At 43.5% G+C, this 22,155-nt stretch overlaps 1 protein-coding gene across 1 annotated transcript in view; it reads left to right on the top strand.

Moving 5' to 3' along the window:
• The first annotated feature begins 2,179 nt into the window (after nt 1-2,179).
• Nucleotides 2,180-22,155, top strand: part of LOC139277333 (ras-related protein Rab-7a) — a 40,165-nt gene continuing 20,189 nt past the window's right edge. Inside the window, exons 1-2 of the mRNA XM_070895659.1 lie at nt 2,180-2,287; nt 20,816-20,877. Coding sequence (XP_070751760.1) covers nt 20,825-20,877 — 53 coding nt within the window. The 5' untranslated portion in view covers nt 2,180-2,287; nt 20,816-20,824. The remainder of the gene's footprint in view (nt 2,288-20,815; nt 20,878-22,155) is intronic.

Here is a 22,155-nt window from a genome sequence, read left to right as displayed (position 1 = left end):
TGTCGTCGAGCTGAGACTGAACTCCAAGTCATAGTCAATATCTTCACTGAAGTGTACGGAAGCATGGACCTTGCACTAAACATTCGTAAGACAAAGGTCCTCCACCAGCCTGACACCGCCACACAACACTGCCCCCCAGCCATCAAGATCTGCAGCACAGCCCTGGACAACGTGGACCACTTTCCATACCTTGGGAGCCTATTATCGGCAAGGGCAGACATCGACGACGAGATTCAATATCGCTTCCAGTGCGCCAGTGCAGCCTTTGGCCACCTGAGGAAAAGAGTGTTCGAAGATCAGGACCACAAATCTGCCACCAAGCTCATGGTGTACAGGGCTGTAGTAATACCTGCCCTCCTGTATGGCTCAGAGACGTGGACCATATACAGCAGACACCACAAATCGCTGGAGAAATACCACCAACGACGTTGCTGCAAGATCCTGCAAATCCCCTGGGAGGACAGACATACCAACACTAGCGTCCTTGACCAGGCCAACATCCCCAGCATCGAGGCACTGACCACACTCGACCAGCTCCGCTGGGCGGGCCACATTGTTCGCCTGCCTGATACAAGACTCCCAAAGCAAGCTCTCCACTCGGAACACCTACAAGGTGGGCAGAGGAAATGTTTCAAGGACACCCTCAAAGCCTCCTTGATAAGGTGCAACATCCCCACCGACACCTGGGAGTTCCTGGCCAAAGACCACCCGAGGTGGAGGAAGTGCATCCGGAAGGGTGCTGAGCACCTCGAGTCTCGTTGCCGAGAGCATGCAGAAGCCAAGCGCAGGCAGCGGAAGGAGCGTGCAGCAAACCAGTTCCAACTACCCTTTCCTTCAACGACTGTCTGTCACACCAGACTCTAATTCCCATATTGGACTGTTCAGTCACCTAAGAACTCATTTTTGGAGTGGAAGCAAGTCTTCCTCGATTTCAATGGACTGCCTATGAATGAGTGAGGTGATTGGATCGTGGGCAGATACAGTTAAGAGTGGTGAGGTCGGGGCGGAGGAATGGCGAGATCAGGGCGAAGGAGCGGCAAGAGATTGCAGAGTGACATGTTCGGGGCCCAGGAGAAGCGTGAGTTCGGTGCCCAGCAGAGGCAAAGGCCCAGGGGCAGCATGGGCCAGCCCGCACTGCAACATGTGTACGCTTAGGTCCGTACAGCAGAGCTGGTCTCCAGTCATTTTGGTTAACCCTTGCCACTGGACCAAGGCCTAGTTCTATCAAGCCTGTGTGGTGGGCTGGCATTAAAAAAAGCCACACACAGGCATCTTTCACCCTTCAGGATGTAGTTCTGGACCTGGACTATCAGGTCCTTCATTGAAATACCTGTGAACTCAAGAACCAAGAAATAGGAGCAGGAGTAGGCCATTTGACCCCTCGAGCTTGCTCCGCCATTTAATAAGATCATGGCTGATCTGATCATGGACTCAGTTCCACTTCCCTGCCTGCTCCCCATAACCCTTTAATCTCTTATCGCTCAAAAATCTGTCTATATATTCAATGACCCAGCCTCCACAGCTCTTGGGGGCAGTGAACTCCACAGATTTGCAACTCTCTGAGAGAAGAAATTCCTCCTCATCTCAGTTTTAAATGGGCGGCCCCTTATTCTGAGACTATGTCCCCTAGTTTTAGTTTCCCCTATGAGTGGAAATAACCTCTCTGCATCCATCTTGTTGAGCCCCCTCAATATCTTATATGTTTCGATAAGATCACCTCTTATTCTTCTGAACTCCAGTGTGTATAGGCCCAACCTATTCAACCTATCTTCATAAGGCAACCTCCTCATCTCCGGAATCAACCTAGTGAACCTTCTCTGAATAGTCTCCAATGCAAGAATATCCATCCTTAATACGGAGACCAAAACTGTACGCAGTATTCCAGGTATGGCCTCACCAATGCCCTGTACAGTTGCAGCAGGACCTCTCTGCTTTTATACTCTATCCCCCTTGCAATAAAGGCCAACATTCTATTTGCCTTCCCGATTACTTGCTTGTCGCTTTTTGGCGTCGAAGCAAGTCATCCTTGATACCAGAGACCGCTCATGATGGATGATGATGTAATTGTTTGTTCTTGCTTTATAGAGGGCGGGCGCTAGGACCCGCAGAGCAGGCGGCTTTTTTCTCTGAGAGAGGGCGGTTTGCGCGTGATGTCACGCGCGAGCTGACGTTGACGTCAGGTTTGGTGACGCAGGCTGCGGCTGATAAGCGGCGGAAGGAGCAGAAGCGAGAGAGAGAGAGAGGAAGACAGCTCACTGATACACGCACATCGTCAGGCCCGGCTCAGGTGAGTTTCATCGAGTCCTCAGACGGTTGGGGACAAGGAGAGGGAGGTTGCTGAGTCCGAGCGGCGGCGGGGCGGAACGGGGGAGAAAGCGGACTGCGGGTGACCGGAGTCGAGCGGGGAGGCCCGGGCACTGGGGCCTAGGCCCATTCCAACAGGCCTTAGCAACGGGACCCCATCGTGTGATTGATAGGAGCCCCCGAGCAACGGGACAGCGCCCCCTTTGATTGACACAAGTCCCGAGCCCTGGGCACAGCAGCATCTGCGCTGCATCCAATATTCATGAGCCTCCCCGCCCGGCCGGGGAGTCCTTCCTTTTTTAATCGTTTCGAAATGCAACAACAAAAAATATCACCCGATGGCGTGCTTTTGCTGCAAACTCTTCAATGCAGTTTTAAAACTAAATTCTAATCTCTCTTTGGTTTAATTCTGTTCCATTTGTAACTTTGACAGCAAAACCTTCAATCGTAGTTTTAACCATGACTTCACTTTAAGTCAAGTGTGATTGTGCCTCCTTGCTTTTATATATCTTTTTTCTCATAGTATATGTGTGTGTGTTTGTATCTAGGTACTTTTTTATGTAGTTATGTTTATGGATAATTCTCCTGGCTACTTGATAAAGGTGTTTTCCTCCTTCCCCCTTCTCTAAAACATAATTGTTTTGAGCTATCTGGACCCAATGGTGCTTTTAGTAAACTGCCCAAAAGCTTAAGATTCAGAATGACTAAGCTCAATTTTGTTTTTGAATTGACATTTTTAAATAAAAGAAAAGCTCTTGTATTTTAACATTTCACAAAGGCTTGCAGTTTCTTTTTATTTGGTTGTTTAGTTACATAGCTAGTATAGTCAGTTATTGCCCGGTTTTTGAAGTCTTGCTGCTCGAAGTTTCTGGTGCACAGAACTGAGTGAAATTTAATTTTACCTTTTTGTCTAACATAATTTTTTTTTGGCTGTTTACTTCTGTTGCAATGTTTTTGTAACCTAGTTGGCTTGACTCTTGCCACTGATTTCCCCCTGTGTCCTGTTATTTGCTAGCTAGTTATCTTTGCGGGCTTGAATGCATAAGTGCCTTTGTTGTGCCTATTTACTGTGGAAATTGACGTGCTTTGTATTCACGCTGGATCATGGACAGCTGGATGAACCAATTGGGACTTGAATGGTAGTCAGATGGATGCATGTTGCAGCCTTTGTCCAATTGGAAAGATTGAGGGTGGTTCCTTCTGCATAAATAAGATTGTGGTGATTGGCTCGAAGTCTAAGCTCTGCTCCTCGTGATTCTTGCAGCTGATAAAACACATGACTTATTACTAACCGGGCTTGAACACTAGATTCATGCATGTATTGGGTAAGTTACCATGGGATCACCAAGGGTGTTTCCTTGTGTAGGATATTGTCTCTTTTTCCCCTGAGGGCATGAGCTCATTAGTTTTGTACTGATAGTACAGATTGGTACAGGATACTGTTTTTGATGGCTGGATTAAGTCTACTTTTGGGCTATAGTTCCTTCTCCTTTTGACATCTGGCTTGTGTGTAAGAAAAGTACTTGGAATTAAAAGTGTGCTTAAGTTTCTTTAAAAACTTGTCCCAAATTGAGTAATTTGGAAGTGTGCAGTTTGTAGTGACAGGTACATGTGTGGCTGCTACTGTTATATTTATGCATTTTTCAATGCACTAAGTTGCTGGGAGTATAGAATTTGGCTGCCTGTGTGCTATCACCCCTGTGCTTGCTGGCTCCTGGTTAAGCAAGCCTTTCTTTTAAAATTTTCAAATCCTTCAGTGGCCTCACCCCTCCCTATCTCTGATCTTCAGCCCCACAACCCCCATGAGATGTCTGCACTCTAATTCTACCCTCTTGTGCATCCTTGATGATTCAACCATTGGTGGCCATGCCTTCTGTTTTCTAGGCCCTCAGTTCTGGAGTTCCCTACCCCCTCAAGATGCTCCTTAAAGCCTACCTCTTTGACCAAACTTTGTCACCTGTGCTAATTTCTCCTTGTGTGGCTTGGCATCAATTTTTTTTGGTCTTGTAATACTTGAGTGCCTTGATGATTTACTATGCTAAAGGCACTATATAAATCCAAGTTGTTTATACTGACTAGGATTTATCCTTGTTTAAAAAGCTGTGACTAAGAGTGGAATGCTGCAGTTTGTACAGCAGCAGTTTGTGAATTGTGAGCAAATGTGCTGTTTCAATGGCATTAATGTCACTGGAATTGCAGTAAAGTGAGAATGTGGTGGGAGCAGCTGTAGGTGAGAGTTTGAGTGGTCCTTAAGTGTTTGGGCACTAGTCAATAGCTCACATGACGCTTAAGTACCTAGTGTGACTCTGCTGAGCACAGCAAGGGCTGTTATGTTTTTTAAAAAGTGTTCAGGAGCTTTATTTCCTTGTAGAGATGTTGCAACGAGGATGGTTATGGCTGATGGGTATTTGTGTTCCACTTCCCAGCACTTGCATTCCTTACTCTTGCTCTTAATTAAATGCAGTTAGTGCACTGCTCAAATTCTCACCTACAGCTGCTCCCACCACTACCCATGACAGCCCGGGGGTGAGAATCGCAACGTTGCACAGTGGGGATTGAAACCTTTCATCCTTTTTTTATTTTCCTATGGCACTGTGCTGATGCAATTTGCTGCCATGCCATCTGAAGCCTGGCTCCAAAAAGAGAAGTTACTTTGCTGGCAGGTTGCCTTTAGTCTGTTGTTCCCACAATGACTGTCATGGCCAGGCAGTGGAATACTCCTATCAAATACACCTAGGATGGGCTGCACCTTCAAAGCAAATAGCTATAATTAAAATCGACTAGTTTGTGGTATTCATTGTTGCAATTTAAGTGCAATGATTGAGATCTCCATCAAATTCTGACTGCATCCCTGATTTTAATCGTTCCACCATTGGTGGCTGTGCCTTCAGCCAAGGCCCAAGCTCTGGAACTCCCTGCCTAAACCTCTCTGCCTTTTTTCTTTTTAAGACACTCCTTTAAAACTTCTTTATGACCAAGCTTATGTGGCTTGGTCAAATTTTGTCTGATCACACACCTGTCTTGGGATGTTGAGCTATATTAAAGGTGCTATATAGATATAAATTATTGGATGTTGCCACATGGAATTGTGTGACTGTCCTTGGTTTAGATGTGTTGGTGACTTGCATTATATACAGTCTTATATATTTCAGCTGTACTTTATAACTTTTCTAAATAATTAAAGCTCCTCCTGATTGCCAAAATAGAGAGCTGGAAAGGTCCCAAAATGAGTGAAATTCTGTCAGCCATGGCTCTGTGGTAGCACACTTGTTTTTTGGTCCACTGGTCATGGGTTCAAGCCTCACTCCAGAGACTTGATGTAATCCAGGCTGACACTTCAGTGCAGTACTGCACTGTTGGGAGGTGCTGTCTTCTGCATGAGATGTTAAACCGAGGCCCTGTCTGCCATTGAGTGGATGCAATAGATCCCACAGCACTATTTGAAGAAGAGCAGGGGAGGATTCTTTAATCCCTTAACCAAAATGCTTCATTAGTTCTGAAGCATTTTGGGATGTCCTGAGGATATGAAAGGCATTGGTTGAATACAGGTTTGCTCTTAAAACAATGCACTTCACTGTGCAAAATGGAAAACTTGAAATAAAGTTTATTGGACCCAATTTGTTTTGAGCAGCTGTGTACCCACTCTCCCACAAAGCTAGTTAGGATCAGGGTGCTGCTGCAAAAAAACACGTGATTTCCAAACACAGCAGAACCTCCTCCCTCAATGTGCTGATTTACTGGGTCCACTTCCACAGGTGCCAATATCCCTCCCATGGCTGTTTCTCATGCACGAACCTAGATGGTGAATGTCGGCATTGTGGGGATCCCAACTGATTCTTTCCTGTGTAGATCTCACTTACACTTTCTGCAGGAGCTGCACAGCGATGTGTCTGACCTGTACTTGTCATCCGTATGCATCTTGTTGTTCAAGTGATGAGGTTCTGTTGACTATTTGTGAGTGCACCTTTTGTCTTGAGTTTCTAAATGCTTGCACTGGCCAGATGGATAATCTATTCCTATGATCCTATAGAAATAGATGTTTTATATTGCAACAATCTTTTTGTATACCACCTTCATGCCCCCAAGTGTTTCTCAAAACCAGTGCCTGTCTTTTTTTTTGATTAACTTGTCGGGATAAATAGTGTCCCTGCTTCCAATGTGAATTAACAGTGTGTTTGGAAAGATAGTGCCACAATTGTAATCCTTCTGCACTTTAGTAGAGGTTGATACAGTGGGAATTGAGTGTTTGGGATTGCATGTTGCAAGTACCGACACATCCCTGCATTTCTGTTTGCTGTCGGGTGTTGCTGAGACTAAATGCAGTTAGTCATCAAAATGGCAAATTTCAGGTGCTCACCTGAAGATTATTGCAGAACCTCCCCCTCATTCACTGGCAGCATACCTTGATGCTTTTGAAGCACCAAATAGTGCATACATTCCACTCATGACTGCCCTCTGGGCAAATATCCACCCTTAACTGGACCATCCTAATGAGATTGAAGGGTTCTAGGTATCCTGTTTGTGTGTATATACAGCCTGGCCAACCCCAAAATACTTCAGTTGGAGGGGGAGTTCCATTCTTGCAGCAGTCAAGCTTGATTAGACCTTTCTATCATCAGAGGCAGTCCCTTGGAATTGAGGAAAACTTGCTTCCACTCTTAAAATGAGTCCTTAAGTGGCTGGTTCTCATTGGACTACAGTCCCTGCCATAGGTGGGACAGATAGTCATTGGAGGGAAAGGGTGGGTGGGACTGGTTTGCTGAACCCTCTTTCCACTGCCTATGCTTGATTTCTGCATGCTCTGAGATTTGGTGCTCAGTGCCCTCCCGGATGCACTTCCTCCACTTGGGGCGGTCTTTGGCCAGGGTCTCCCAGGTGTCAGTGAGGATGTTGCATTTTATCAGGGAGGCTTTGATGGTGTCCTTGTAATATTTCCTCCGCCCACCTTTGGCTTGTTTACTGTGAAGGAGTGTAGCGTGCTTGCTTTAGGAGTCTCATATCTGACATGCAAGCAGTGCGGCCTGCCCAGTGGAGCAGATCAAGTGGTCAGTGCTTTGATGTTGGCCTGGTCGAGGATGGTAACGTTGGTACCTCTGTCCTCCAAGGGGATTTGCAGGATCTTTTGGAGACATCGTTGGTGGTATTCCTCCAGACCTTTCTCTCATGATGCTGCCATTTAAATATAATCAGTCCCTTCAGGTTACTCCCACATGAAGTGAATTACTGGTGACTAAATGGGTAAAGACTCTTGTCCGGTGCTGGGAGGCTACTGCAAACTAGTGTGAAGTGATTGATTTTGGGAGGAAGAATGAGGAGAGGCAATATAAACTAAGGGGTGCAGGAACAGAGATTTGGGAATGTACATACACATCTTTTGAAGATTGGACAAATTGATAAAGCTTTTTAAGAAAAGGAACCCTTGGTTTTTATAAATAGTGGCAGAGTACAAAAGCAAGGAAGTTTTGCTGAACCTTTCATAAATCACTGGTTCAGCTTCAGTTAGAGTAGTGTCCCATTCTAGGCTGTTAAGGCCTTGGAGAAGGTGCAGAGGAGATTTACCAGGAATGAATGACTTCAGTTATGTGGAGACAAGAGAAGCTGGGATTGTTTTCCATGGAGCAGAGATGATTTGAGGGGGATTTAATAGGGGTGATCAAAATTATGAAGGATTTTGATGGAGAAACTGTTTCCACTGGTAGGGTCGGTAACCAAAGGACGCATTAAAATTGGCAAAAGAACGAGAGGGGGTGATCTGTTTGTTTTGAACACAGTGAGTTGTTGTGACCTGGAACATGCTGCCTGAAAGGGTGGTGGAAGCAGATTCAGTAGTAACTTTCAAAAGGGGATTGGCTATATCTGTTAATATTTGCAGGGTTATGAGGGGGTGGGGAGAACTAAATTGGATAGCCCTTTCGAAGAGCTGGCATGAGGAACTGCATAGCCTCCTATGATGATTCTGAAGCTCATGGTTCAGGTTCAGTATGGAGTGCCACTTTTTTTTTGAAGGAATCCTCCAGGACTGGACACTACAATGGTCTGCTCTTTTTTGCCATCATTGTAGCTAGCAACCTGGGATGTTGAGAGCAGAGGTTAGGTGATTGAAACACCAAGCCCAAAGCCACACATGTGTCTGATTAGGATGAAAGAGTTTAAAGCTTAATTACTTGAAGGGATGAGTACTATTGTGAATAATTGGAGTTCATTAGTGTTGTACTGGAGTATTTCAGGCATTGCTAGTTCATTTATTGTGCCAGCTTGTTGATCTTGTCACATTGCTCTAAGGATTGTTATAAATAGGCAAAACTCATGATAATGCTGCTTTTAAATTACATGTATAGTAAGCATAAAATTGGCTGGGCAGCAGGGCTTTATGTAGCTAAATTAGACTTTTGAAGCTTCAGCTTTCAAGCTAAGGCTTCACAAAACTGATGGGAAATTTATTTTTAATCTTTTACCCAATAACTTTCTAACCCCCTGCAAACTATCTTCAGCCTATTGCTGAAGTGTGAACTTCCATCTGAAACATACCTTGCCCCACTGCTACCGAAACCCTTGTCACCTGTAGACTCTTTAAACGCTCTCCATGCCGGTGGCCTCGGCTCCACCATCCATTAGCTCCAGTTCATGCAGAACATGTGCCCACATCCTGTTCTGTTTGCCTAACTCCCTTGCTGCCTCCATTGACTTTTTAAAAAAAGAGATCCCTTTAACCTTTCTCCTTCCTGCATCTGCCTGCTTGCACCCTTAGTCTTTCAACTCTAGTATGCTGTTTTCCCCACCCTGCTCTACCATTAGTGTTGGCAATCTTGCCCCCACATTTGAACATCCTCCTCCAACTACTCTGCCTTGTAATGTCTTCCCCCTTCAACAGCCTGCTTAAAATTTGCCTCTTCAATGTGTCGTTTCTCTTTGCCTTCAGTCTTGACCCAAGTTGTGTTGTGCTTTAGGATGTCTTGCAATATTGAAAGTTGTTGGCCAATGTAAATTGAGCAGTGGTATTGAGGCTTTTTCTCAACCAGTGAAATTGGTTCTTGTGAACTGCTTGTACTATTTGGTAATTCCTTTCGGTTAGTGTCCTTTCTGCCTTGTGACTAGAGTAGCTGATTTACTTGCAGATATTGAGACTGAGGATACAGAAATTACTTCATAGAATTCACCAGTGTAACTTACCTGGAATCCAACAAACTTGACATTGAGCTTCAGAAAGAGAAACTGAACATTTGAAAGCTGAAAATACTGTGACCAATTAGTCACTTTCTCTTAGGTACTGACTTGTCACAGACCTGGAGTGCTCTGTTCCATCTGGCACTGATCCTGTGATCACCTGTGACTGACCTCTTGCTATGTTGACACAATTGCATTTGCTTTCCCTGGTACAGCCAACTTTCAATCCACCTTCAGTACTGGTGTCCTATTGAATGCCTTCCTATTTTATGGACCAATCACATGTATGGCTTGATAAGTGTTTCTGAAATATAAATGTTACATCCACCATTTTCCTTGTTGCAGTCTCTTTCTCAGAACTTCAGTAAATTAGTTAGGCAAGTCCCCTCAAATCTATTGCTGATTATTTGTGACATGATGCCTATCCAGGGCTTTCCTTATCCCCTGCTTCAGGGTGCCTTCTAACCAGTAATGCATGTCCAGCTTGGCTCTCCTAGAGTTCCCTGGATTGTCCTTGTCTCTCTCTCTCTCTCTCTCTCTCTCTCTCTCTCTCTCTCTCTCTCTCTCTCTCTCTCTCTCTCTCTCTCTCGTCAGAAGGTTGTGGGTTTAAGTCCCACTCCAGGGACTTGAGCGCATGCACAAGCTGAGGGAGCACTGCACTGTTGGAGGTGCTTTCTTTCAGATGAGATATTAAACTGAGGCCCCGTCTGCGCTTGGATGTTAAAGATCCCATGGCACAATTCAAAGAGTGGGGCGGTCTCCCTGGAGGCCAATATTTTTCCCTCTATCAACATAACAAACAGATTATCTGGTCATTATCACATTGCTGTTTGTGGGAGCTTGCTTGTGCACAAATTGGCTGCTGTGTTTCCTACATTACAACTTTAAGGCAGTCCTCGTGAGTTTTCAGATGTTTCAATGAAGAACCTGATGTTCCAGTCCTGAACTCCAGTTGAAGGGATGGAATTTGGATTGTTTTAATGTATGGTGACTGTTGCACATCAGCCACCACACTGGCTTGACAGAGCTAGGCCTTTATCCAGTGGCAAGGGTTGAACCAGGATGACTGGAGACCTGCTCTGCTGCATGGACCTAGTGCACATGCACATCGCAATGTGGGCTGGCCCATGCTTCCCGTGGGCCCCGAACCCTCATTCGCTGCACCTTCACCCACATTACAACAGTGATACACTCAAAGTACTTTGGCTGTAAAGTGCTTTGACATGTCTGGTGGTTGTGAAAGGTGCTATATAAATCCAACTTTTTTTTGCCTATGGAATTTGATTTTGGTCCTAAATGTATACAATACACTTTAGTCTGATTATGCTTGTGGTGCCAGGGATGTTTTTCTGCATTAAAGGCACTATATAAATGCAAGTTGCTAATGAGCTACTCCATTTGAAGTAGCCTTGTAGGAAGTCTGTACCATTGACTTCTGTAGTCTATTGATGACCCATCCAATTCTTTCATGCTTTCCTTATCTTCCTGGGGAAATTCTAGTTCCATGCTGGAGACTGAATTTGATCATCTCTGAACAATTTGCTACTGCCCCTGTTTTAGCCAGTTTTTTCAATTCTTGGTTAAAAGTGGGTGGGGGCTGCAGTGGAATGGTCAAAATGGGGGGGGGGGTGGCAGCAGGGAGCCAATGTAGGGAGTATTTGAGGATTTTTAACACACTTAATAATTAACTCAACTGGTACATTTGGTGCAGTCATTAGAATTAAAGACCTGGTGGTTAAATTTTCAGGCCATGTCCACTTGAAGTGTAGAAAAAACACAGCAGTGAAATTGGATCTCCGTCCTACAAAACTTGGTATAATGAAGGAAAGGGCAGGAAAAGTGAATGCTGGTGGTTGCAGGACTTGCTTGTGTGGTAGTAGCAAATCAAATGTCAATATTGAAGTCTAATATCCAGGCCAAAGCTTCCAGTGTGCATAAGAGCATAAGTAATGAGGAGTTGGTCTGCTCTACCACTTGCCTGTTTCCCAAAACCCTTCATTCCCCTATTGTTCAAAAATCTGTCAAATATATTCAATGACTGAGCCTCTACAGCTCTTGGGTAGAGAATTCCAAAGATTCATGACCCTTGAGGAGGAATTTCTCACCTGTTTTAAATGGGTGACCTCTCCTCTCCTCCTCCCCCCCCCCTTCTCCTCTCCCCGGGCCATTGTGAACCTATGCCTGAGTTCTAGATTTCCCCCTTGAGGGGAAACATCCTCCATCTACCCTGTCGAGCCCCCTCAATCTTGTATATTTCAATGAAATCTTCTCTCATTCATCTTGGGTTTGTCATAAGGTTGAAGCTGTCATCTCTGGAATCAACCTTGTGAACCTTCTCTGAACTGCCTCTAATGCAAGTATATCCCTTTTTTAAGAGACCAAAACTGTACACAGTACTCCAGATGTGGTCTCTCATACCCTGTACAGTTGGAGCAGGACTTCCCTACTTATATTCTATCCCCCTTGCAATAACGGCTAACATTCCATTTGCCTTTCTGATTACTTGCTGTACCTGCATACTTCATGTACATGGACTCCAAGATCCAACCGTACTGCAGCATTTTGTAGTTTCTCCATTTAAAATTTTTTTTTTTAGTTTATTCCTACTAAGTGGATAACATCTCATTTTCCCACATTGTACTCCGTTTGCCCACCCACTTAGCCTATCTATATCCCTTTGCAGATTCTTTGTCCTCACAACTTGTTTTTCCACCTATCTTTATCATATTTGGCAATATTACACTTGGTCCCTTCATCCAAGTCATTAATAGATTGTAAATGGTTGAGGCTCCAGGCTACGCATGGATATCTTGTAGGCTGCCTGCTAATGGGAGCAGTCTGAGGTGAAGCATTGAACATTACAAGAAACTTGAGTCAAGGAGGATCATGCATCCCCACAAAGCTCATCCCTTCCGAATTACTTTGAGCATAATATTCAGAATAATGAGGCAGAAACATTTCACGAAGTTTTTTTGGTAAATCTATTTCTCCAACCATGTTGTGGTAAATGTGTACTCTGGTATTAGACTGACTGAAGTAGTCGATGTTGAGTCTTTGCATTTCTACAGTGCCTTTCACAACCTCTGTCCCAAAGTGCTTTACAGCCAATGAAGTACATTTTGATGTGTAGTCAATAATGTACATACAAACATGTAAAAATGACCAGGAAACAGCTGGGGTGACTTGAGTCACTTGGGATATCCATTCAGCTTCCCTGTTTCCAGATTATCTATGCATAAGCATTTATTCACATGATCTACAATTTTCCCCTAATCATCAATGATAATGGGTCTGATCTGAGGCTTTTGGGCATTTAAATTTGGTGAATGCCCCTGTTGGATTTAATTCTGGCTGAAGATCCAATCTCCATGGGTGAACTGAGATTTGTATCACTGTCATTCTTCAGATATGGATGTTGCTGGCATTAATTGGCAACCCTTAGTCCTTGAGAAGGATGTTGTGAGCTGACTTAAAGTGCTCCCACAATGCTGTTGGGTAGATAGTTGCAGGATTTAGACTTGGTGACTACAGAGGATATCTAAATCCTTCAGGATGGTTGAGGTGCTCCCAAAGAAGCCTTGGCAAGTTGCTTCAGTGTATCCTTTAACTTCAACCATGCTATGCCAGTGGTGGAGGGGTGGGTGTTTAGGCTAGTGGGTGAAGTGCCAGTCAAGTGGACTGCTTTGTCCTAGATAGTGCCAAAATTCTTGCCTGGAAGGATGCAGCTGCAATAAGACGAGAGCATTCCATCATACTCCTTGTGGGTGGTGGAAAAGTTTTGTGGAGTCAGCTGCTTGCTGCAGAATATCCAGCCTCTGACATGTTCTAGTAGCCATGCCATTTTAGTCCAGTTGAGTTTCTGGTCAATTGTGAAATGTTGATGGTGAGGATATGGTAATGTCTTTGGGAGGTGGTTAGGCTCTTGTTGGAAATCTTTGCTATTGTAACATGTGTTGCATGAATGTGAGTTGTCAGTTAGCAGCCCAAGGCTGGATGTTGTCCAAGTCTTGCATGTGGACATGGTCGGCTTCACTGAGTTGCAAATGGGGCTGAGCACTGTGAAATAATCAGCAAACAGCCCCACTTTTGATAGGTCATTGAAGCAGCTGAAGATAGTTAGGCCTAGAATGCTTTCCCAAGGAACTCGTGCAGTGATGTTCTAGGGCTAAGAGTCCAGTTTGGGTAGCTGGCCTACTCTTTGACCCTTAAATGAAAGAACACCTTCAGATGCCTTGGCTCCTTGGCTTTCCATTTCTGCTCTCCCAGCTAGGAGATAGGATACTTGGAGTGAATCTAAGCCATCCAGAACTAACTGGATTCAAATAATGGAATCTCAAAACTGCTCTCGGCTACCTCAAATGATAACATTCAGTGGCTGATTAATGCATCTGCTCACCTCTGCCTCCTGTTAGCATCTTTGAAGAATCATAAATCAGCCCTTGCAGCAGTGAACACATGAACTGTTGGTTCACTAGTCACTAATGTTAAACACTTAATTCTGCAAACTAGAATAACTCCACAGCAAAGAATAAAACCAATAAGTTATGAAATTGAAGCTTACTATTGGTGATGGAATAAGTGCATTGTTCAACATTTATCTCCAATATAATGTTTTAGTAGCTGTAATGTATGCTCTTCTTTTTTTAGACAGACTAGTTTATGTCCTTGCAAAGGAAGAGGACCTGAAACTGAAGATGTATTGTGGAAAAATGCCAAAACTTTCAAGATAACCTTAGGAAGGGTGTGAAGGCTTGAGGGTACAGGAAAGATTTACAATGGTTCTGGGGATTAGGGACTTCAGTTACATGGATAGATTGGAGAAGCTGGGATTGTTCTCCAAGCAGAAGATTTGATGGAAGTGCTCAATCTGATAGGTCTAGCTAGAGAAACTGTTCCAATTGGTGGAAGGATTGAGAACCAGAGGACACAGATTTAAGGTGATTGGCAGAAGAATCAAAGGCAACATACAACTTTTTTATGCAGCGAGTGGTTAGGATCTGGAATGTGCTGCTTGAGGGTGGTGAAGGCAGATTCAATTGTGGCTTTCAAAAGGGAATTGATAAGTAACTGAACTGAAATTGCAGGGCTATGAAGAAAGGGCAGTGGGACTAGCTGAAGTGCTCTTGCAGAGAGCCGATATGGGCTTGAAGGGGCCAAATGGCCTCGTACGCTGTAACCATTCTGATTCTATAAAGCATCTAAGTGTTGAGTATAGTGCAGTTGTCTAATTATACTACTACCTGCTTGGTACACTGACTTAGTAATGCCATACAGTTCAGGATCTAGGAAGCTGGGTAGATTTGGCTAGCTTTTTTTTGTTCCTAAAAGATTAGACAACTTTCTTGGAGCTGACCTACCCTGCATTCAAAATACCTTCAAAGCTTATGATTAGTTAATCTGTTTCTTTGCAATAAATGTTGGCCAGAAGTCCCTGTTTAAAGTATACCATGGCATCTCTTGCATCCACCAATGGGTACCCAGGGCCACTGTTTCATGTCATCCAAACAACTGCACCTCCCTCAGTACTGGACTGTTTTTATAAAGTCTTGACTTCTCAAACTATAATTCCTCATTCCTGTAATATCCTAGTGAATCTATACTGCATGTTTACCATTGCTTTTATATCCATCCTATAGTCACAGCTGCTGTGCTTGCTGACCTACATGGATTCCTGGTCCAGCAATGCCTAGGTTTAATTGAAGGAAAATAATCATCCTTGTTCACCAATCCCTCCTTGGCCTTGACCTTATCTCAGCATCATTAGCAGTCCCTCAGTTGAGGATGACTTGCTTCCACACTAAAAATGTGTTCTCTGGTGGCTGAAGAGTCCAATGCAGGACCTACAGTCTCTATCACAGGTAGGGCAGACAGTGGTTGGAGGAACAGGCATGGGTTGTCACACACTCCTTCCGCTGTCGATGCTTGGCTTCAGCATGCCTTCAGTGAAGAGATTCGAGGTGTTCAGCGCCTTCCTGGATACTTCTCCTCTTTGGATGGTCTTGGGCCAGAGATTCCTAGGTCTAAATGTGGATGTTGCACTTTATTGAGGAGGCTTTGAGGGTGCCCAACTGGGGCTCGCTTGCCATGTCTGAGTTCTGAATAGTTTGTTTTGGGAGTTGTCAGGCATGTGAATAATGTGGCTTGCCCAACAGAGCTGATCAAGTGTGGTCAATGCTTTGATGTTGACTTGAGTGAGAGCACTGTTGTTGGTGCACCTATCCTGTCAATGGATTTGCAAGATCTTGTGGAGGCAATGTTGGTGGTACTTCAGTGTTTTGAGGTGCCTGCTGTATATAGTCCATGTCTCTGAGCCATATAGGAGAGTAGTTATCACCACTGCTCTGTAGACCATGAGCTTGGTGCCAGGTTTGAGGTCCTGGTCTTCAAACACTCTTCCTCAGCCAACTGAAGGCTGCACTGGCACACAAGGTGGTGTTGGACCTCTTATGTCTGCCCTTGTTGACAGTAGGTTCCTGAGGTATCTCCCTCATCTGTCACCACCTCAGCCTTACACCCTCCAGAATTATGTTCCCCCTCAATCTGACTGCTTGTCCATCCTCCATTTCTTTCACTCACCATTAGCCCCATCTAGGCTTTAAGCTCAAATTCTCTGCCTCTACCTACACCCCTCTTCCTTTTTTTTAGATGCTCAATGAAACCTACCTCTAACTTTAGTCCCCTTTGTCTCCTTTTGGCTCTAATGCAATTGGGTAATGGTTACTTCTATGCTATTGAACAGCTTATGGATTGGCCTTGCTTGCTTCTGGCCTGCAGCAGTTATTTTGGTTGGTTGAGCTGACCATGATTAGTGCTTTCACCTGTTGTAGACCATTTTAGCAGGTAACTAAGTGGTCAAGTATGTAAAGTGCACATAAAAATATTTGTGCACTTTGCTTTTTGTCTTGCCATTTTACCAACAAAAGTTAAACTGCATTTTGTGTCTCAACTTCATTTCAAAGTTTGCAGATGAGACAAAACTTAATGAAACTGAGCAGCATTAGTAGCAGACTTCAGGAGGACAGGACTGATGAAATGTGCAGATACATGACTGATTAAATTTAATGCAGAGAAGTGATTCATTTTAGGACAATGAGGGGTAATATAAATTAAATGGTACAATCTTTAAAGTGGGTGCTGGAACAGAGGGACCTGGGGTTAATGTGTACAATCTTTTGAAGGGGGCAAGACCAGTTGATGAAGCGGACCAGATCCTTTGCCTTTATAAATAGAGGCAGAAGAATAGTAAACAAGGAAATTACACTAAACCTAATCTTTATAAATCATTGGTTAGGCCTTGCCTTGAAGTATTGCCCTTTGGAAAGAATGTCAAGGCCTTGGTGAGGGTGCAGAGGAGATTTACCAGAATGGTTCCTGGGCTTGGGAAATTTGCTGCTCTGTCTTGATGCATGTTTCCTTCCCCTCTACTGTCTTCTCTTGGGCAGTCCCTCAGTTGGCAATGACTTGCTTCCACACTAAAATGAGTTCTCTGGTGACTGAGTCCAATGTGGGACCTACAGTCTCACAGGTGGGGAAGACAGTAGTTGAAAGGGTGCTTGGCTTGTGTGCTCTTTCTGTTTGCACTTGACTCAATGTATTTGTATTTTTTTAATATACTGTTTGCCATTATCTTCCCACTTGCCTAGCCTATTTGATGTACAATCTTAATGGTCTCTCCTCTGACAAGGAAGAGGAGATTTGTGTCGGTTGTAATGAGAGTTCGCCAAGCTGCACGCAGCTGAGGCACTGATCGGCAGTCAAACTGTTTCTCTTCCTCTTACTGCCTTTAGCAGGTTTCGGTTGAATAATCAGAGGGTCTCTTGTTTTCTAAAGCTAAGTCAGTCACTTTTATGAAGCAGGCCCATTTCAGAAGGCAATGTCTATGCAACTTATTTCTGATGGGTGCAGGGAATTGATTGAATTTTACTGGAAAACTTGTCTGTTCATATTTCATGCAAACCAGCTGACGGGCTTATTTTTATAATTCACAAGTCTGCCTTCCACAAGATAAGAACACACCCAGAGGCGGGTGAGATTACAGTATCCAGGACATGAGTCATTGATAGTTCCCCAGATCACACTATACTATAAAGTAGCTACTGAGCAGTAGAAGTATACTCTTGACCATGGGCAGGGTCTGTTTACAAGTGATTGATGAGTCTGAGCCTGACCCCAAGGGAATATCAGTACAGAATTGAATTTTGTTGTAATTGCTACCTATTTAATATCTGTTCTGTCATGGGTTTGTAGTCTGGCACAACTGATGTGTACAGAGAACTATTTGCCCTCTAATCTTAAATGCAAAATACTGACCACCTGACTGGGTGCCTTCCTGTATGTAAGCCTTTCAAGTGCTGTGCTGTCTTTTGGATGAAATGTTAAACTAAGGCCCCATCTGCGCTCAGGTGGATGTAAACGATCCCATGACACCATTTTGAGTGGTTAAGGTGTTGGACTCAAGATCTAATGGGTTTGTACTTGTGTGGGTTCAAACCCCTCTCCTAGTAACTCTTTACACCAAGAGTTGTAAGCCTTTCATTCCATCAGAATGCACTCGGCAAAAAAAGTTGCTTTTCTCATTAATCAGATTTGCGGTTACTACCAGTGTTACTATTTTAAGTAGATCCAACTCCTCCAGTAGCCGATTGGGTAGTCATTGCTCATTGAGCACTAAATTAAATAGCTGAGACCAGGAGGCCACCTAATGAATTAGCTGATCCATGTTGGGGCAGCAGTCAGGTGTTTCATTTGCCCCAATAAATAGGGTGGATATTCGGATGAGACATTAAACAGACACCATGTCTACACTCGTGGTCACAAGATCCCATGGTACTACTTCAAAAAAGAGCAGGGTAGTTCTCCCTGGTGTCCTGGACAGTATTTATCACTGCTGTTTGTGGGAGCTTGCTGTACATAAATTGGCTGCCATGTTCTACACTTCAAAAAATACTTTGGCTGTAAAGCACTTTGGGTCCCAAGATGGTGAAACATGCTAGAAATGAGTCTTACTATTTTTTGGATAAAATGTCAGCCTGTTTTGGGTGAGGTGGTATCCATAGGGATGCTATAAGTTCCTGGATATGTAGAGCAGTATGAGCTTCAGAATCATTCCTTTATGATCTTTTCTCTAGGGCATTTACAATCAAAATGATCAACTTTAGTTGTCTGAACTTGGTTGCATGGGCATTTGTCTTTTGCCTGCAGTGTCTAGCCTTTGAACTTGGGGAACTAGTCAAATGCCTGGGTGGCCTTTCACCCTCTACCATTTTTGGCCAAAAATAATAGACTAGGTGACAGTCATTCACATTGCTGAATCCAAAAGCCATATTGTGCTACAGTGTGTACAAAGACAACTGCTCTATATGCTGTAAATTGAGTGATGAATAATTTAGAACAATTGATGCAATGAAGAGATGACTTACTGTGCAAAAGCTGCCTTGTCAGTCTGCTAGTCATGGAGTATAAAAGCTGTTCTAAACCAGAAGCAGCAGAACACTTGAATAGAAGTAAAATCTCTACACTGAACTCCAGTATTGTGTACTATGCTTTGCAGTATAAACACACGTTTTCTTGGTACTAGGAAGGTTTTATTTTAAATCTACACTTAACTTGTCCTGCAGACTGTTGACCAAGGGACATGCGTTTGCAGGAAATTGCTTGAGGGTACATTGAAGAGGGTGCTGCTTTTTCCTAATGTATGTTCTCGAGGATAAATGGCATCCATGAGGCCCTATTTTTAGATGCAGGGTTTCTTTATCAGTGGCTAATTGCTTTTTTAAAAAGTGTTTAGGTGGAAATGCTTGTTTCAACTGACTTTGCAACTGAGGTGTTTAGACTTTCACTTTCCAGCAAAATGTTACAAGTGACCCAACCTGGGCTTTCAGTTTAACATGGGCAGTCAGATTCTTCCACCTTGTCCTGTAGCAAATTGGAATCTCCCCCTCCCCCCCCCCACCCCACCCATGCAAGTGGATGGAGAAATAACAATTCTCGTAGTTAAGGTTAATTTGGGTTGGGTAATGTGCATATTGCTTTGAGTGGGCCAGTGTCCAACAACACTTTAACCATGATAGGATGCTTGCTTGCTGTGATAAGTCAGCCTAAAAATGCAGTGTGCACTTAAACATTATTCTTAAACCCAACTTGACTGGAGTCATTTGTTATAATAAAAATCTGACTGGTCACATCTGACACCAAGAGTAACATTCAACCAGATTCTGGGTGAATGGGAGGTGGAGGACATTGGAGAAATTGAGTTGAGTGGTAGTCTAAATTTAGATTTTGTAAATGTCCATCCAGAAGAGTATATTCTCTACCCAAACCATGGGTCTAAGATTAAGGTACCCAGCACAGTTGCCTCTTTACAATTGATATCATGGTGCTCAAATTTTGGCAGATCTAATCAGAAATTTACAGCACAGAAGGAAGCCATTTGGCCCATGTTTGTGCCAGCCAACAGCTATCCAACTCTTACACCATGGTCCATAGCCCTGTAGGTTATGTTCAAGTTCTTTTAAATGTGGTAGTTTCTTTCTGCCTCTACTACCCTTTCAGGCAGTGAGTTCCAGACTTCAACACCCCTCTAGTCCTTCTACCAATTACTTTAAATCTATGCCCCCTGGTTATTGACCTCTCTGCTAAGGGAAATGGGTCCTTCCTTCCTAGCCACCCTATCTAATTTCATATAACTCAATTATGTTCCCCCTCCGCCTCCTTTGTTCCAAATAAAACCCTGCTTATCCAATCTTGTAGCTAAAATTCTCCAGTCTTGGCAACATCCTTGTAAATCTCCTCTGCCCTCTTGTGCAACCAGATCTTTCCTGTAATGTGGTGACCAGAACTGCAGTAATGTTGGGTCATATTTAGAATTTGGACTTTAACTTTGTAATCTTCAGCTGAACCTTGACTCTGCATTCACCCTCTTGGAGGGAAGAATTAGACAAGGTTTGTTTTAGCAACAAGTGACAGTTTTATTGTGATGTGAGTGACTGGAGGTAAAATTCACCACTCCTTGTCCTGAGGGCATTGAGTCAAGCAGTGTGGGTCATGCAAGTCAGACCTGGTGGGGGATGCAGGTTCCCCCTCCCTGAAGGACATTAGTGATCCAGTTGAGTTTGACAATCCAGCAGCTTTCCTAGTATTTTCCTGATGCCAGCCCATAGATTTATGAAATTCAATTTCACAACTTGTCTTGTGTTTAACTGATTTGCAGGACCAGTGCCATAACACTAGGTAGCTGTAACCTTTTGGATTGTGTAGAAACTAGGAGACAATGAAGTCCCAATTAATCTCCGCAGCAATTGTGTGTAGTAAATGTTTGTCTAAACTAACTAAATCTGTTTTCTTCCAGCTTTGAAAGATGACATCTAGGAAGAAGGTTTTGCTGAAAGTTATCATCTTGGGAGATTCAGGGTAAGAATAGTTTTTGTAATCCCATTTAAATAACTTGGTTCAATTGGAATTTTTAGTTACCATTTTCACAAGTTCCCAGTTCCCCAGCTTGTCAAGTGTGGGTTGCTTGTGTTTTAATTTGAACAATGCTTAGAAGGCACTGTCCAATAATTATGCTTGATTCACTTCACTTGGATACCTACCTTACTTCCTTGGATACCTTGACATCAGCCATGCTTGTTCCACTGGCTGAGACCAAATCCAGATGGCAGCTGAGAATCTTTGAAGATAAATTTATTTTGCTCATCTTGCCTGTTGGTTCTGCCCTGAATAAACTTGAGGGCATCCAAAACTCTGCCTATGTTGTAACTTGCACCAAGGCTTGTTTGCTCATCACCCCTGTGCTCACTGACTTGCATTGACTACTGGTTAAGTCATGCCTCTTAATTCTCACCCATTTCAAATCCCTCCATGGCCTCGCCCCTCCCTATCTCTAATCTCCAAGATATTTGTGCTCCTCTAATGCAAGCCTCTTGAGCATCCCTAATTATCTCTCCTCCATTGGTGGCTGTGCCTTCAGTCACCAAGTTCTTAAGCTTTGGAATTCCCTCCCTAAACCTCTCTCTCCTTTCCTTCTCTTTTTTTTGAGGTGCTCCTGAACCAACCTGTTTCACCAAGCTTTTGGTCATCTGCACTAACCTCCTGTGGCTCGCTGTCAAATTTTGTTTTATAACTCTTGTGAAAAGGGCCATGTGGAGGTTTTATTACATTAAAGGTGCTATATAAATGCCAATGACCATTCTGTCCTAAGTTTTCATGATTTACATCTTAAGCTGGGAGGAAAAGATTACATGCTGTGTGTAAATAAATCTGCCTTGTAACTGAAATGGGCCCTTGAACTTGTAAACCATTTGTTTGCTTTAAGCTCCTGAAGAAAAGGCTACAAATAAACCACTGCAAAGACAATGTATTTGATAGAAGAATGCTTCCTGAAGACAAACCAGTTTGGTTTTTCAAATGGATTTCATTATTAAAGACACCAATTCTATAATGTCCAGACCCTACCATGTCTACTTAATCTGGAAAATTATTAAGGACTTCTAATCTTTTGTGCAGATTTGAAGTACCTTTCATGTTCAAGATGCTCATCATTGTGATATAGCTGGTTCTACTCCCATTTACATGGTTTTGGGGAACCTGGCTTCTCTGAGCAAGGAACATGACCTGCAATTATAAAGGTTGCTGTAAGTTTGTTCCACAGATTGACATGAATTAAATGTAGGAACTTCAGGTTTATCT

Source organism: Pristiophorus japonicus, chromosome 12 (genome assembly GCF_044704955.1).
Source record: "Pristiophorus japonicus isolate sPriJap1 chromosome 12, sPriJap1.hap1, whole genome shotgun sequence".
Classification (NCBI taxonomy): domain Eukaryota; kingdom Metazoa; phylum Chordata; class Chondrichthyes; family Pristiophoridae; genus Pristiophorus; species Pristiophorus japonicus.
The sequence above is the reverse complement of the archived record's forward strand: the minus strand, read 5'-3'. Positions and strand labels throughout refer to the sequence as shown.